Source organism: Phascolarctos cinereus, unplaced genomic scaffold (assembly GCF_003287225.1).
Source record: "Phascolarctos cinereus isolate Bilbo 61053 unplaced genomic scaffold, phaCin_HiC Scaffold_9;HRSCAF=440, whole genome shotgun sequence".
Taxonomy (NCBI): domain Eukaryota; kingdom Metazoa; phylum Chordata; class Mammalia; order Diprotodontia; family Phascolarctidae; genus Phascolarctos; species Phascolarctos cinereus.
In genome coordinates this window covers 157,795,204-157,812,846 of record NW_027556402.1, presented here as the reverse complement: position 1 = coordinate 157,812,846, position 17,643 = coordinate 157,795,204, and the positions used below count along the sequence as shown (strand labels likewise).

Genomic DNA, 17,643 nt, shown 5'->3' with positions numbered 1-17,643 from the left:
TCAATTTCCTTTTTTAAAATTTATTTTTATTGATGCCTTTTGTCTTATATAGCCTTTATTTCAAAATATATCCCCTCCCTTTCTCCTACCACGGTGTTATCGTTTGTAGTAGATTAAAAGGGAAAAAAAAGAATTCCGTAAACAATAATCAGCATATCAATCACATATGACAACATATGAGATATTTCACATTCATAGTCTCTCAGCTCTACAATGAATGAAAGGAAGGGAATTTTCTCTACCATTCTCTAATGTCAAGTTTTTACCCATAAATTCTCATGTGGTGTGAAGTTTGAACAAAATATGGTTTGAGAGTGCTTTTCAACATATGTACATACACACACACACACACACACACACACACACACATATATACAGAGAGAGAGAGAGAGAGAGAGAGAGAGAGATGAAAGAAGTGGGGCTTTGTAATGACAAGGAGATATAAGGGGGTTAATCTGGGACAGTCTCATTGTGCATTGAGGTTAGTTTGAAACAGAGTTTAAAACATTACATTTAACTTAATTCAGGGAATGTTTACTGATAACCTACCATGTGCAAGACATTATTTTAGGTATTAGGGGGTGAGGGAGGTTGTGTATGAGTAGATACAATAACGAGTATGACAAAAATCCTATCCTCAAAGAATTTATAATGTGGAGCCAGGGGATGAGGGTAGAGATAAAAGAAGTATATGAATAAAAAGACTAATAAAAAGGAATGATGTCATAAATGCCACAAGATGGGAGAGAAATTATATATGGTTGGGATTTCTTGGAAAGTTTCATGGCATTTGAACTTCATCTTGATGAAAGGATAAGATTTTAATGGCAGAAGCTATAAGGAGAAAACATTTCAAGCAGAGGAAATGGAATGAACAAAGTCACTGAAGTAGGAAATTATGAAGCACATTTGGAATAATGAGCTATCTTTTTTGCCTGATGCATAAAACTAATCCCTGTAGGAGAATTACCAACAGTTCAGCTGTCTCAGTGAAGAGATAATGATTTGCTGTTTGGGTTTTATTTTCCCTCTCCAATACATCCTCCACATATGCCAAATTTATATTCCTATATATGAATACATTGAATACATTATTATCCCAATTCAAGAAACTTCAGTGGTTCCCTTTTGCCTCTAGTACAAAATATAAACTTCTCTGTTCAGATTTAAAGTCCTTGTTGCCCCAACCAATCTTCTGAAATTTATTTATTATAACTGCTCTTCATGCTTTCTATATTTTAGCTAAACTGTCCTACTTATCATTCCCCACATACAACACTCCATACACTGCCTCTACAGAGTGTTCCCAATATCTAGAATGCTCTCCCTTCTCACCTCCATTTCTTGGAATCCCTAGTCCATTCAAGACTCTGTAGGCCTTTCCTCATTCTACCCAATTATTATAAATCCTCTCCCCCCCAAAAAAAACATTGCTTTGATTTTACTTGGATTATATGTTGTATTTATCTATCTCTCTACCTATTGTTTCCCTCTCCAATACAATATATAAACCTTTTAAGGTAGAAACAGTTTTTGGTTTAGTACCCCTAGGACCTCACAGAATGCCTGGTACACAGTACGGGCTTAATCAATGCTTGCTGAATTGAATTACATGTGCCCTAACCACATTCCGTCTCCTCAAGGACCTTGAGCATTCAACATGTCTCTTCTAATGCATTTTCAATCTCTCCCTTCTCATTGACTCTCATTTGTGCATAAATATGCTCAGCCTAATCCTAAAAAAAATCTATCCCTTGCCTTTTCTATCCTTCATCTCTGCTTTGGCACTCTAACAACTGAAGTCATTATTGGGATCACAAGTTAGCAAGACACACATTTATATCATTCTTCACATCCTGCTTCTTAAAAGCAGAGTAAAGACAAACTTTAGCCCCTGAACCAAAATTTCTTTCCTCTTTCTTTCCTCCCTTTGTTGACAAACCTTTTGAAAACCTTAATATATCTACTTTCTTCCCTCTCTTCAATCCCTTGTAACATGGTCTCTATCCATAGCACTTTACCATAACTGCTCAATCAGAGGTCACCAGTGATCTATTACTTGCCAAATCCAGTGCCCTATTCTTGGTATTAATTCCCTTCAACTTCTCTAGGCAGCAACTAACCTTATTGGCTATCTCCAATTTTCACATTAAATGGGTCCTTTTCCCATTTGTTTGATCTCTTTGGGATAGAGCCCTAGAAGTGCTATTGCTGGATCAAAGGGTATGCACATTTTTATAGCCCTTTGGCATAGTTCCAAATTGTTCTCCAAAATGGTTGGATCATTTCACAACTCCACCAACAATGTATTAGCGTTCCAATTTTCCCACATCCTCTCAAACATTTATTATTTTCCTGTTTTGTCATGTTTGCCAATCTGATAGATGTGATGTGGTACCTCAGAGTTGTTTTGATTTGCATTTCTCTAATCAATAACGATTTAGAGCATTTTTTCATATGACTATAGATGGCTTTAATTTCTTCATCTGAGAAGTATCTGTTCATATCCTTTGACCATTTATCAGTTGGGGAATGGCTTGTGTTCTTATCAATTTGTCTTAATTCTCTATATATTTTAGAAATGAGGCTTTTATCAGAAAGATTGGTTGTAAAAATTCTTTCCCAATTTTCTACCTTCCTTCTAATCTTAGTTGCATTGGCTTTGTTTGTGCAAAAACTTTTCAATTTAATGTAATATTATTTCATTGTCTATGGTGCCTTTTAGCAGGATGTAGTTTCCTTCCTTATCTCTTTTGATTAGATCTATTTTTTGCTTTTGCTTTATGAGATCAGGATTGCTACCCCTGCTTTTTTTACTTCAGCTGAACATAATATATTCTGCTCCAGCCTTTTACCTTTACCCTGTATGTGTCACTCTTTTTCAAATGTGTTTCCTGTAAACAACATATTGTAGGATTATGGTTTTTAATCCATTCTGCAATCCATTTCCGTTTTATGGGAGAGTTCATCCCATTCACATTCACAGTTATGATTACTATCTGTGTCTTTTTCTCCATCCTTTTTCCCCCTATTTATGCTTTCCTTTCCCCCCTTCACTAGTGTTTTGCTTTTGACCACCGCCTCCTTCAGTCCCTTCCCCCTTTTATTATCCCTTTCCCTTTTCTTCCCCTTTAGTCTTACTGCTGCTTCCCTCCTTCTTTCCCCCCTCCCTTTTCTTTCCCCCTCCCTTTTCTTTCCCCTTTTCCCTCCTACTGCCTATAGGGCAAGTTAGATTTCTATACCTAACTGATTATGTTATGCCCTTCTTGAGCCAAATCTGATGAGAGTAAGGTTCAAACAATGCTCCCCCCCCTTCTTTCCCTCTGCTGTAATAGGATTTTGTGTCTTTTCCTGTAATGTAATTTACCCTTGTCTGCCTCCTCCTTTCTCAGTACATTTTCTAAGATCAGATTGATCCACTTATTTGGATCCATTTAACCCACTTGATTAGATTTTTTTTTATCATTACATCAAAGTCAACTAATATCCACCCTCTTTATGTATACTCCTTTAACAAGGTGTAATAACAATACAGTTCTCAAGGGTTGCAAGTCTCATATTCCCTTGTAGGGGTTTAAACAGCCCCCCCCTTATTAACAACATATTGTAATCTTCTGTCCCATTTACCTTTTTAAGTCCTTCTTCAGTCCTGTATTTGAAGATCAAATTTTTTGTTGAGCTCTGGTCTTTTTATCAGGAAAGTTTGGAAGTCTCCTATTTCATTGAATATCCACCTCCTCTCTTGAAAAATGATGCTCATTTTTGCTGGGTAATTGATCCTTGGCTGCATTCCAAGCTCCTTTGCCTTACGGAATATCATGTTCCATGCCCTGCGGTCTTTTAATGTAGAAGCTGCAAGGTCCTGTGTAATCCTGACTGTGGTTCCATGATATTTAAATTTTTCTTTCTGGCTGCTTGCAGCACCTTCTCTTTCATCTGGTAATTTTGGAATTTTGCTATTATATTCCTTGGCATTGTCAATTTGGGATCTCTTTCAGGTGGTGATCGTGGATTCTTTCTATGGTTATTTTCCCTTCTGGTTCTAGGACTTCAGGGCAGTTTTCCTTTATGATTTCCTGAAAGATACTGTCCAGGCTCTTTTTTTCATCATGATTTTCAGGTAGTCCAATAATTTTTAAATTGTCTCTCCTGAGTCGATTTTCCAGGTCGGTTGTTTTACTGATGAGGTCTTTTATGTTTTCATCTATTTTTTCATTTTTTTGTTTCTGTTTGACTGATTCTTGCTCTCTCATAGAGACATTAGTTTCCATTTGTCCAATTCTAGTTTTTAACAGATTGTTTTCTTCTGTTAGTTTTTGTACTTCCTTCTTCAATTGGCCAATTGTGTTTTTTAGGGACTTGTTTTCTTCAGTGTATTTTTTTTCCAATTGGCCAATTGTATTTTTGAAGGACTCTTCTACCTCTCTCATTTGACTATTAAAATCCTTCTTGAGCTCTTCTAAGAAGGCTTTTTGGGCTTCAGACCAGTTCATATTCCCTTTTGTTGTTGCAGATGTGGGTTTGTTGACAATGTTGTCCTCTTCAGAATTTCTGTCTTGATCTTCACTCTTCTCATAATATGAATCTATGGTATGTTTCTTTTTACTCATGGTGTTTCTTTATTCCCTGGCCTTTAAAGAGATTGAGCTCTCCTGCTGGGGAACAGAGGGTACTGACCCAAGCTTCTTGTGTTGGGAGCCTAGGTCTTGGTCACTGGCTTTGTGTGCTGGGGCCTCTTATGCTGGCAATTGGAGGCTGTAGGTTTCTGGCAGCTTACCTCGTGTTGGGCTGGAATCAGCAAGGCTGGAACTTTCAGGCAATTCTAGGTTGCCTGCTTTTCCTTTCCTTTAGCTTTCTTCAGCTCCTTTTAGATGGGTGCAGGAGGGTTTATCTGCCTGGGGCCCCTGCAGTGTTGTCTCCCTTTTCTGCTAATGCACTGGGAGATTCCTTTGGTAGAGTGCCGAGGCACCTGGTGGTTTTCTGAGCTGGTTTCCACCGGTTCCCCCCCTCACTGAGGCACTCGGAGTCCAGGTGTTGGTGTTTGCCTGCTCTACCACCTGGGCTTCAGGATCTCTTCACAATTGGGGCTTCAGGGCTCCTACAGCTCACCTGGTGTTGGGTTGGAATCAGCAAGGTCGGGGCTTTAGGAAGCCTTTAGGTTGTTTTCTTCACCTCCTTTCAGATGAATGCCGCAGGGTACTTATCTGCCTGGGGCCCCTTGTTTTTGCTGAGGCACTGGGAGACCCATTTGCTGGGCTACTGCACTGCTGCTCCTTGTCTTTCTTCTAGTTCAGGTGTTCCAGGGTTTTTTTTTTCTGGGGTGATATTTTCTGGGTTTTCAGAGGTTGATGGGGAGAGTGAGAGCCACTACCTTTTCACTCCGCCATCTTGGCTCCTGGAAGCTGACTATATATCCTTTCCTTTAGCAATATCATCCACTCCCGTGTTCAGCTATCACTTCTACATTGGTAATTCCCAAATCTAAGATTCCAGCCCTGAACTCTTTCATAAGCCCTAGATATGAATTCTTAAATGCCTACAAGACAACTCCACCTCAGTTAAGTTAACATGGACAAAACTTCACCCTGAAATTTTACCATCTTTTTTGATTTCTCTGCCCTTGTCAATGACACCACTATTTACTCAGTTTAAAAATTTAACTTTGTTGCCTAACTTTTCATTCAACCTCACTTCCAATAGTCAGTCGATAGTTAATAAAATGCATTTACTACGTGCCAGGCACTGTGCTAAGTGCTGGAGATATAAATAAAAGCAAAAAAAGAGGGAGCCTTTGCCCTCACGGAATTTACATTCTAAAGGGGGATGATAACACATAAATGAGGAACTGAAATGGGAATGGAGGGAGATGCTCAAGTAGGTGCATGGTGTCAGAAGAACCTTTCTCAAAATGGAGCTGCCTAAAGAATTCACCAATGAGAGAAAGGGCCTGCAGGAACCTAATCAGTTGTCAACTTATGTTGGTCCCACATCTGAAATATCTCAGATAGGGATTCTAAATAACAGAGATGAAAAGGTAGTGCATTGTAAGCATTAGAAAAGTTTGTGAGTCAGTAAAGACCTAGGTTCAGATCCCACTTCTAAGCACAAGCTACTTAACCTCTCTGAGTCTCATTCTCATTCTTTCCTTTTATGACCATCTGCCTAATTCAGTGTTCGAGCTTCATAACTGGTCTTCCCACAACTTTAGTCTCTCCCTGCTTCATTCAACCTGTTATACCACTGTCCATCAATCTTCTCAAGGGCCAGGTATTCAGAATAAAAGTCAATTTGGATGAAGCAAGTGATTAAACAGTTAGCAGGTAGTGAGGAAATAAAATATAGGGCTTGTAGACTCCTTTTTCAGAAATGTGGCAGTGAAGAGGAAAAAAGAAACAGGATAGGGGCAGCAAGGTGGCACAGTGGATAGAGCTCCAGCCTTGGAATCAGGAGGAGGACCTGAGTTCAAATCTGGCCTCAGCCACTTGACACTTACTAGCTGTGTAACCCTGGACAAGTCACTGAAGAAGAAGAAGAAGAAGAAGAAGAAGAAGAAGAAGAAGAAGAAGAAGAAGAAGAAGAAGAAGAAGACGACCAGAATAATGGCTTGAGGCATTAATAGTATCAAGGAAAAGTTGTTTTCTAAGTTCAGGGCAGCATGAAGCATGTTTGTAGCCCCAGGGTCACAGTTCAAACAACTGTTGGGGGGCTTTTAACTTCCTGCCCACCTCAGTCCCAGTTAAACAGGACCTGAAGGACAGGATTTTAGAACACTACTCTGAAGAGGTATATATATATATCTGCATGCTAACACTGCTGATCTGCCTCTGGATAAAGTGGCAGAAAAATTGAGCTTAACCTTTTTCTCAGCCTGAACCATCTCACTGATCTGCAAATCATGTCACCAAATTGCCCAACAAGTTGTTCATCTATTTGATAGTACAACACTTTGCATCTATTTAACCTTCAGACTAACGGAAAATAATAAATATTTGTGGGGCAGCTAGGTGGCGCAGTGGATAGAGCTCTGGCCTTGGAGTCAGGAGGACCTGAGTTCAAATTCGGCCTCAGACACTTAACACTTAATAACTGTGTGACCCTGGGCAAGTCACTTAACCCCAATCGCTTAAACAAACAAACAAACAAACAAAACCAATAAATGTTTCTTAAAATGGCTCCATAACTCAGTCATGCTTATTTTAATATGGCCCATTGCCTAGTTTGAAATTGATTCTATCCACATTTCTGGTACAAACCCTTTGATATGGATAAAACCATGGCGATAACTTTCCATGCTTGCTGTCGCTCTCCTTAAGCCTTTGTTTATCCTCAAAATAATTGCTTACTCCAAAGTGCTTAACAAAAACTTGCTTAACTGAATTAAACTATAATAAATGACAGTTATTGAAGTACTGAATATACTACAATTTCATATCTTGTCAATGGCTCCGTATGAACTTAAAAGGAAAAGAAAGTCCCAGGGAGCTATGCTGACCCCAATACTGTTTAACACACCAAATACAAAGTAAGAACAGTATGACTAAACATCAACTTTAAAATTTAAAGAACTTTAAATTTCATATGACAGTAATTAAAGAGAAATGGAAATACTTGTTTTATTTCTTAAGTTCAGAATGAAAAAAAAAAAAAGACAGGGTTCCTGGACAAGGTGCAATGGAAGAATGGTAAGACAAGAAAGTAGAGTAACTGTGAGGATAGTAATGAGTAAGTTGAATCTGGAGTTGCAGATACTGGAGTGGGAAGAGGGAATGGGAAACTGGGTTTGAACAGTCTCTTCTCTAGACTTCTGATAATCCAGAAAAATAAGGTCTGAGGGCATAGGTCAAGCAGCTAAAGGAGATAGAGGAGGCAGACAGCTTAGTAGTCTAAATGGCAGGAGGTGGGGGGAACAGTAGAATAAAGAGCCTTTTTAGGAATAAAATTTTATTCACTTTGTAACATTTTAGGAGAAATCTAGTAAAGGGAAAAGTAGAAATCAGCTAAGGGATCACCAAAGCAATATGCAGAAAGACATAAGGAAAAACAGGAAGTAAATTATGCAAGCAACACTTCATTGATCTCACTTTTTCCAAAATTATCTCTAAAATTAAGCCAATGATGTTTTCAACTAAAAACTGACCTGTGTTACATGATTTAGACATAATGGGTGATACCATAAGCAAACTAGGGGAGCAAAGAATAGTTTACCTGTCAGATCTATGGAAAATGGAAGAATTTATGAATAAACAAAGATAGAGAACATTATGAAATACAAAAATGGATAATTTTGATTACATTAAATTAGAAGGGAAGCAGAAAGGTGGGAAGCAATTTTTATAGCCAGAGCCTCTGATAAAGGCCTCATTTCTCAAATTCATAAAGAACTGAGTCGAATTTATAAAAATACAGGTCATTCCCCAATTGATAAATGGTCAAAGGATATGAACAGGCAGTTTTCAGATGAAATTAAAGCTATCTATAGCCGTATGAAAAAAATGCTCTAAATCACTATTGATTAGAGAAATGCAAATCAAAATGACCCTGAGGTTCCACATTACACCTATCAGATTGGCTAATATGACAAAACAGGAAAATGATAAATGTTGGAGATGTGGGAAAATTTGAACACTAATGCACTGTTGGTGGAGTTGTGAACTGATCTAACCATTCTGGAGAGCAATTTGGAACTACCACTACTAAGTCTGTATTCCAAAGAGATCATAAAAAAGGGAAAAGGACCCACATGTACAAAAATATTTATAGTAGCTCTTTTTGTGGCAGCTAAGAATGGACCATCAATTGGATAATGACTGAACAAGTTGTGGTATAGGAATGTAATGGAATACTACTGTGCTATAAGAAATGATGAGCAGGCAGACTTCAGAAAAACCTGGAAAGATTTCCACAAACTGATGCTGAATGAAGTGAACAGAACTAAGAGAACACTGTACACAGTAACAGCCACACTGTGCTTTGGTAGACTTAGCTCTTCTCAGTAACACAATGATCTAACAATTCCGAAAGACTCAAGATGGATTATGCTATCCACATCCACAGAAAGAACTATGGCGTCTGAATGCAGATTGGAACATATTATTTTCTCTTTTTTTTTTCTTTCTTGTAGTTTTTCCCTTTTGTTCTGGTTCTTCATTCACAACATAATTAATGTGGAAATATGTCTAATAAGATTGTACATATATAGCCTACAGCAGATAGCATGCCATCTTGGGGAAGGAAGAGAGGAGGGAATGTTGGAAACTATCTTTACAAGTAATAGGAAAAAAATAAAATTCTATTATGTGGGGAAAAAATTTAAAAAGAAGACTGACCCGTGCATACTGGCCACACAGCAAAAAGAATTTTCCTGCTGAAAAATGTTTCTTTTCTCCTTCAAAATATAAAGCAATGCTCTGATAGTCTTCATTAGTGGTGTCCTCAGAACCTACAAAAGAGAAAGACTAAATGTAATTTCTACATCTTCAATTCCAGGAGTGTGTTGACACTGCCAACTCTTCCTACCCACCTCCAATGTCTTTCAGTCCAAATGGATTTATTCCCTTTGAAGCAGAGAATGGTCTAAGTCAGGGATGGGAAACCTGCAGCTGCGAGGCCACATGTGGCCTTCTAGGTCTTTGAATAAAGCCTTTTGACTGAGTCTAAGTTTTACAGAACAAATCCTCTTATTAAGGGGATTTGTTCTGTGAAGTTTGGATTCTGTCAAAGGGCTGCATTTGAGGACCGTCAGGCCTACATGTGGCCCTGAGGCTGTAACACTTCGGGTCTAAGTGACAGCTTCAGCCACATAGTATGACATGGAAATAAGTGATCTATGCAGGCCTTAAATTTGCATAAGTAAGTCTCCCAGAGGATATAAAGAAGTTATGTTGATGTAAAAAAATTAGAACATTTCATTTCCCTCTTCTGTATTATATTTCTCAGCCCTGCCCAGGAGAACTGGGCTCACTTTAAATAAAGAAAAGAAGAAAAGAGGGAAGAAATTATTGATAATTACAGAGGGAATCATGATAAGAGGAAAGAAAACAGAAAAAGGAGACAAAGGAGAAATGCTCTTGTACTCAAAGAACTTACAGTTTTATATAACATTTAAATGAAAATAATCCCATGAAAATTTCATAATATTTACCAATAATATCAGCATAAAGCTCCATCTGATTATGCTGCTGGGCCAGTGTGAAAGCTTCATTATTGCACTTGGACATAACCAGAAATTGTATAGCAGAACCATAGTCACCCAGCTGGAGGAAGAATCTAATTCAAATATAGATGTATATGACATAAAAAATTAATAAGAACCTAGCACATTTGGTTGAAAGCATGTTGTCCAGGTTCTACAACCTTCCCCCCATCATTACTCTTCATAGCTCAACCTTCTTGCCTTCCTCTGACATATAAGAAACAAACAGGCACAGGAAGCAACTATTTGAGTAAATTAAACTGACAATATTTTGTATATATATATACATTATATATATATATATATATATATATATATATATACATTATATATATATATATATATATATATATATATACCCTCTCAATGATAGACAACACTTATATCCAGATACCTAATTATAGAGCAGTTCCAATGAAAATAATTTATAATGATATGATATCTGATGGTCTCCCCAAGCTGAAGTTTAATTCCCTATCTTTTCCATTCAAGGAATACACTTAGTATTAAAACAATCCCTTCGTGGAAGATGTGAAAGAAAAAGAATAAGACCATAGGTAAGGTAAGCTGATTATTTCTTAGAAGCCACGGGAGTTACATTACAATGGTTTTAAGGAGACAAAAATATCTTGCTAGTGACAAACTTAAACTTAAGAACTCAGAAAATAGGGGCAGCTAGGTGGCGCAGTGGATAGAGCACCAGCCCTGGAGTCAGAAGGACCTGCATTCAAAAATGGCCTCAGACACTTGACACTAGCTGTATGATCCTACACAAGTGATTTAACCCCAATTGCTTCACAAAAAAAAAACCCAACACAACAACAAACTTAGAAAATAAACTTCCAAAATAAGCTTTTCATCTGACTTCACTAAACGTAATCCCCAGATACTCAAAAGAGATCACCTTAACTTTCAAGCATTCTTGATGAAAAGACCAGAGCTGAATAGAAAATTTGCCTTTCAAATACAGGACTCAAGTGGAACATGAAGAGGTAAACAGGAAAGAGAAATCATAAGAGAGTTATTAAGATTGAACTGTTTACATTCCTGCATGGAAAGATGATATTTATAACTCATGAGACATTTGTCAGTATTAGGGTAGTTGGAGGAAAAAAATTATAGGTATGTATATATAGATAGATAGACAGAGGGCACAGGGTGAGTTGAAGATTAAGGGGTCATATCTGGAGAATAAAAGTAAAGGATGAGAGAGGATTATACTCGGAGAAAAAGAAAGGGAGAGGTAGAATGGGGTAAATTATCTCACAAAAAAAACAGAAAAGGTCTCTTACAGTGGAGGGAAATGGGAAGGTGAGAGGGAATGAGTGAATCTTATTCTCATAGAATTTGGCTTAAGGAGGGAATAACATACACATTCAATTGGGTATGGAAATCTGTCTTACCCTACAGGAAAATAGGGGGACAAAGGGACAAGAGAGCAGAGGGATGATAGAGAGGAGGGCAGATTGGGAAAGGGGGTAATCAGAAGTAAATACTTCTGAGGAGGGACAGAGTCAAAAGAAAGAATAGAATAAATGGGAGGGCAGGATAGGATTAAGGGAAACAGAGTTAGTTTTTCATGTCTACTATGGATGTGTTTTGTATAACTGCACATGTACAACCTATATTGAGTTGCTTGCCTTTCCAATGAGGGTGAGTAGGGAGGGAGGAAGAGAGAAAATTCAAAAGCTAAAGTTTTAAAAACATATGTTTAAAAAATGTTTTCACATGCTACTGGGAAATAAGAAATACAGGAAATGGGATACAGAAGTCTACCCTGCCCTACAGGAAAATAGAAGGGAAAGGGGATAAGAGAAGGGGAGAGAGATAGAAGAGAGGACAGACTAGGGGAAGGGATATTCAGAATGCATGCCATCTTGGGGTGGGGGGAGGGGTGAGATGGGGTGAAAATTTGGAACTCAAAAACTTGTGGAAGTGAATGTTGAAAACTAAAAATAAATAAATCTATATTTAAAAAATAAAAAATAAAAAAAATTTTAAAAAGAGATCACCTTAGTAATCCACACCAGAAGAACCAAAGAAATGAAGAATGACTATTCCACAGATCATGACTGGTAGGTAGATATGTGGCACACTGAGTTTGGCCTTCAGTACCTACATTTGGACAGGCATTGGAGTAGAATAGGTAGGCTCAAAACTGAATAGGAGGAGAGTGGCCTAAACTGCATTTCGGGAAATTATGCAGTGTCTTCAAAGATCCCAAGATGTTCTCTAATACAAAACCCCATGTTTTAAGACCTGTAAAGTGGTGAAGCTATATGTCTGCAAATTATGCAGATATGAATTCTGCAAATGACTATGTTCTCCAAAAAAGCAAAACTGTAGAAAATCTAAAAGTAAAGAAAAGACATATGATAAATATAAGTAGAATAAAGCACATTACCAATGATGATTTCTCTGCAGGAAGTGTAAAAGATACTGTGATAGGAAAAAGGAGCCAGACCAGTCATTTGGGAGCAAAAGAATAGCCTGAGTGCTATACACAAAACTTTTCTTTTAAAGATCTAAAGGACATCCACTATGGTTGGTAAATCCTTCATAGATAACTTATGAAAGATTGTGGACAAGAATCACACAGGACAAAAATTTATGGATGAGCTAATGATCTATACTAGTGGGGAAAGTACCCACATACTGATGAAATCATAGCTTCTTTGAAGTATAACTTTCCAAAACAGAAGAAAAGTCACAAGAAGAGTAAGAATGAGGCAGGTGAGATGAGCAGAACATCTAGGTCAGGAGTACTATGATTAAAATTGTAAAAAATAAAAATAAGGGATCCAGAGGGGGAAAAAAAATCTCATTTTGTTATCTTCTCAGAAGTTTCCTATTTATTCCCTTTTCCCTACCTCATTCTGTATTTCTCAATCTTTCAATGTAAATCAATGAGTTACCTCTATCTCCCCATTTCTTGGAACTCTTCTTAATCTACAAAAAGGGCTGAAAGAAACAGCAGACAAGAAACTGTTTGGCTGTATGACATTTCTATCCCACTGACATCCAGTAGTATTACCTTCCATTTAGATTTATAGTATCTTGACTCAAACACAAACTTTCCCTTAAAAATATCTTTAAATATAACTGAATATATCAGCTTTCCACTCTGCAAAAAAGAGTAGTTTTCACCATTGAGGCATTGCCATCCACAATTATATCCCCATATTCTATTTAATATCTTAGATAGGAAACTTTAGACAGCATCAGCTATATTTCAATATGTAATAGTCATGAAGAAATTAGATAAATAATGTGCCCTTTTAAATTGTATACTCCTTTCTATTTCCATTCTATTTTCTCCAGAGGTCTATCATATCTAACTTTCTAATATTCTATTAATCTTTTTAACTCTTTATTTTATAGTTAGATTTATCTAGCTTTTAGAGGGGTAAATTGAGGTACCCCACTAGTATCCTTTTACTGTGTGTTTCCTTCTATAACTCATTTAACTTTTCCTTTAAGAATTTGGATGCTCTGCCATTTGGTGCATATGTGTTTAGTATTGATATTATTTCATTGCCTGCGGTAACTTTTAGCAAAATGTAGTTTTCCTGATTATCTATTTTAATTATGTCTATTTTTGCTTTTGCTTTGTCTGAGATCATGAGTGTTCTTCCTGCTCTTTTTACTTCACCTGGAGTACAACAGATTCTATTTCAGCCCCTTATTTTAATTCTGTGTGTCTTTATGTTTGAAGTCTGTTCCTTCTAAATGACATATTTGGATTCTGGTTTCTAATCCATTCTGCTATCCACTTTTATTTTATAGATGAGTTCATCCCATTCACATTTACAATTATGATTATTAACTGTGCATTTCCCTCTATCCTATTTTTTTCTGTTTATCCTTTTCTCTCTTTACCCTGTTTCTCCTCAAAAGTCTGTTTTGCTTCTCACCACTACTTCCTTTAATTTTCCCTCCCTTTCATCACTCCCCCCTCGTCTCTTATCATCTGCCTTCCTATTTCCCTGTTGGTAGATTTCTATACTCAATTGAGCATACATGTATATTCTTCCCTCTTTGAACCAATTCTGATGAGAGTGAAGTTTAAATCACATAAAATCTTATTATTTTTAGGTTGACAAATAGCATGAATATTATGATGCTTTAGTCAGTTTCTTCAATAATGACCAAATCTTTAATAAGTTGTTTGAATCTGAGGAAATCTACCATTGGTAAAATCTTTTAACTTAAGTCTTCTTCTTCCTCTCTGTACTTTAGAGATAATAAATACCTTGATTTTACATTATTTCTTTGATAGTATATTTTAATAAAGAACAGTTTTCCATATGTATGTCAAATACTCTGACATTCTCACCATCTTCAAGCATTGACTACCATTTTTTCCTCCATTATAAGAACTCATTCTTGTATGTCTCTTTTATGTGAGATAATTTTCCCCATTCTTCCTCTCTCTTCCCCCTCATCCTGATGGTTTCTATCCCTATTTTTTTAGATCATACCATCATAGGAATGTAAATAGTTTAACCTTATTAAGGGCCTTTGATTTCTTTTTCATTTTTGTCTTTGTATGCTTTTCTTCAGTCTTGTGTTTGAATGTCAAATTTTCTTTCCAGCTGCTTTTTTTTTGTAAAGAATGCTTGAAAGTCCTCTATTTCATTAAAATCTATCTTCATAACAATCTCATCAGATATGTAGCTGTACTAAAGGTATTCTTTTTTATTATACTTCAATTCAAAAACCTTATTATATACAAATCACTGTTCTAGGTGCTAGACTTAGGAGAACAAAAACAAAATAGTCCCTTCCCCAAGGAGTTCACATTCCACTGAAATACAAGTATTGGTGGGTACTTGAATGGTTAAAGGAAAAAACTGAGTGTTCTAGGAATTTCTGAGGAAGAAGAGAGCCTTAATAACTAAGGAAATCAGGAAAGGATTCATGAAGTAAAAAGTGATTCTTATGCTGAGCCTTGAAAGAAGATAAGGTTGGGGCAGCAAGGTGATGCAGTGGATAGAGCACTGGCCTGGCCCTGGTGTCAGGAGGACCTGAGTTCAAATGCGGCCTCAGACACTCACTAGTTGTGTGATTCTCAGCAAGTCACTTAACCCCAACTGCCTCACAAAAAAAGAAGAAGATAAGGTCTCTGAGTGACATAGCTGAAGTCATAATATATTTCTAAGCATGAATGGGTAGACTTGGAGTCAATAAGACCTGAGCTGAAATTCCACCTGACTAGCTGGTAAAATTTTTGGCACTTTTTTTGGCTCTTCAACCACTATATTGTTTTCTTATATTTATAGATTTATTTAATGATACATGCTACCAATGTTATGTGTGAAGTATATAATCATGTAATTGGCCTATATTTTGAGGTAGTTACTGGTGTTCTTTTCCTTATTATTTTTATAAGAATTACTATTTTATTAGTATTATATAAACACAGAGTCAGAAAGCTATTTCGATAGTCCAGGCAAGAGCTGCTGAGAATTTAAATTAGGGTGGTGAGTAGAGAGAAGATGAATATGAGAGATATTATGGAGACAGAATCTAGTACAACTCGGCAAGAAGATATGTGGGCAGATAGAGCACTGGCCCTGGAATCTGGAGGACCTGCATTCAAACCCAGGCTCAGACACTCGACACTTCTTGCTGTGTGACCCTGGGCAAATCAATTAACCCCAACTGCCTTGCCAAAAAAGAAAAAGAAGAAGAAGTCACATGGGCAAAAAGAAAAGAGTCAAAGAAGATTCTGAACCTGGACTGAGAAAACAGTACTCTGAGATCCTGAACATATGTCCAACTTACTGACCTGTAAGTCTGGCCCTTTTAGTACCAGATATTTTTACACCAAGAAGTTACAACATGACTATTATATTACCTGGCTACCATTTTGGCTCCTTCAAGAGACTGGGTTTCTCTGACAACACTAACAGCTTTTTCAGGATTACCAAGGTGGTCCAAATATATACGTATTACATTATCCCATTGCTTGGCATTTTTATAAGCCACAACAGCTTCTTTATATCTGTAATACATAATGGGCGTGTCTTAAATTTCACATTTTGAATATTTTTTTAAAGAACTAGAGGTCTGTAATCACAAATGTGATCTTTTCTTACTTATCTTTCCAACACCACTGTTCTAATTTCCCCATTTCCTTTATTGTTCTTAATTTTTACCCTCATTTTCCATTTATCTCTTCTTTTCCCAGTTTCTACCCCACTCATTCGCTGTGCTTTCCCTTTGTTCTCCTGGTGGTAAACTCTTAAAAGAAATGAGCAGGTCAGGACTTTAGAAGTCGCTGCCATTGTTTACCTGAAGAGAAGAAGACATGGCCACTGGAGGCTATATCTCCAAGTCACTGCATGGCAATTTAGAGCTCAAATCTCAAATTAAGAAATATTCAAACTGTTACCTACACTAAAGGATTTTCAAAGTGAATGCCTATAACTTCAGCCTAAAGCTAGCTATTCATGCAAAAAACATAAAGCCTAAATAGTACTTTTAAGTGGCATCAGAAGCTATTTTAAGATACTATTTAAATAAACTCATTTGCAAAAAGGTAGATATTTATATTTCCATGAAAACTGAATTATCTTTAAATAATGTTTAGTGTATATCTTTCTTGATATTTTGTTAAAATAAAATGTTTATTTTCTGAAATAAAGCTTACCTTCCATCTGCTTCCTTAGATTTGGCATACTGTAGATGAACCTTTGGAGAAGACACATGCGGAAGTAACTCACCAACTTTTGCCCTAGAAAACAGGAATTAATAAATTGTCACATTCCTGAACTAAATTTTGCATTTACATTTTTCTTATACCCTTCACCCACAAATTAATGTGTAACTTTTTTATTTTAAAACATATAGAACAGCAATAAAGATCTTTTTTGTCACTTAAATGATTTAAGAAACCAGGAGAAATACTGTTAAAGTTGATAACCGGACCTGATGCTATTTTTCATACCGTCTGTGTTTCACTAGTAAGTGAGTCTGCCTCTTCAGCAGCTAAATTCAGTAGACTAGCTTTACTAAAATAAAAGAAGACTCTCCTTAATAAGATGGTAGTAGTTCTGAAGTCCATAAACCCAAAGATATTATAAGGAAATAAAGGGGTCATCAAGAAATACTTAAGCTAATTAAAGAGATAACAACATTGTGGTGAGAAAGCTTCTTTTACTATTAACAGCTAATGGTTTTAAAATTTCATTATACTTTCATTTCCTTACCTCCAGTCTCTGTGTTTATTTCTAAGTATGATCATTTGTCACACACCATCCCCTCTCACACTGAAAACACATTTGCTCTGAATCGTTTTACTAATTTTTTATAAACAACCCTGCACTACAAACAGTCACATCAAATTCTTACCAGTTTTTACATCGGATATACACAGATGCTGCTTTATCATAATATTGTCCTTTTTCATATAACTGAGCTGCTTCTGAAAATTGCTACAATAAAAG

At 36.6% G+C, this 17,643-nt stretch overlaps 1 protein-coding gene across 1 annotated transcript in view; it reads right to left on the bottom strand.

Moving 5' to 3' along the window:
• LOC110211898 (WD repeat-containing protein 19-like) overlaps nucleotides 1–17,643 on the bottom strand; it is a 180,673-nt gene that overhangs the window by 65,840 nt on the left and 97,190 nt on the right. The window contains exons 23-27 of the mRNA XM_020991511.2: nucleotides 17,549–17,631; nucleotides 16,848–16,931; nucleotides 16,053–16,199; nucleotides 10,142–10,266; nucleotides 9,327–9,439 (exon numbers count right to left, since the gene is read on the bottom strand). Of these exons, the coding sequence (XP_020847170.1) occupies nucleotides 9,327–9,439; nucleotides 10,142–10,266; nucleotides 16,053–16,199; nucleotides 16,848–16,931; nucleotides 17,549–17,631 (552 nt within the window). The remainder of the gene's footprint in view (nucleotides 1–9,326; nucleotides 9,440–10,141; nucleotides 10,267–16,052; nucleotides 16,200–16,847; nucleotides 16,932–17,548; nucleotides 17,632–17,643) is intronic.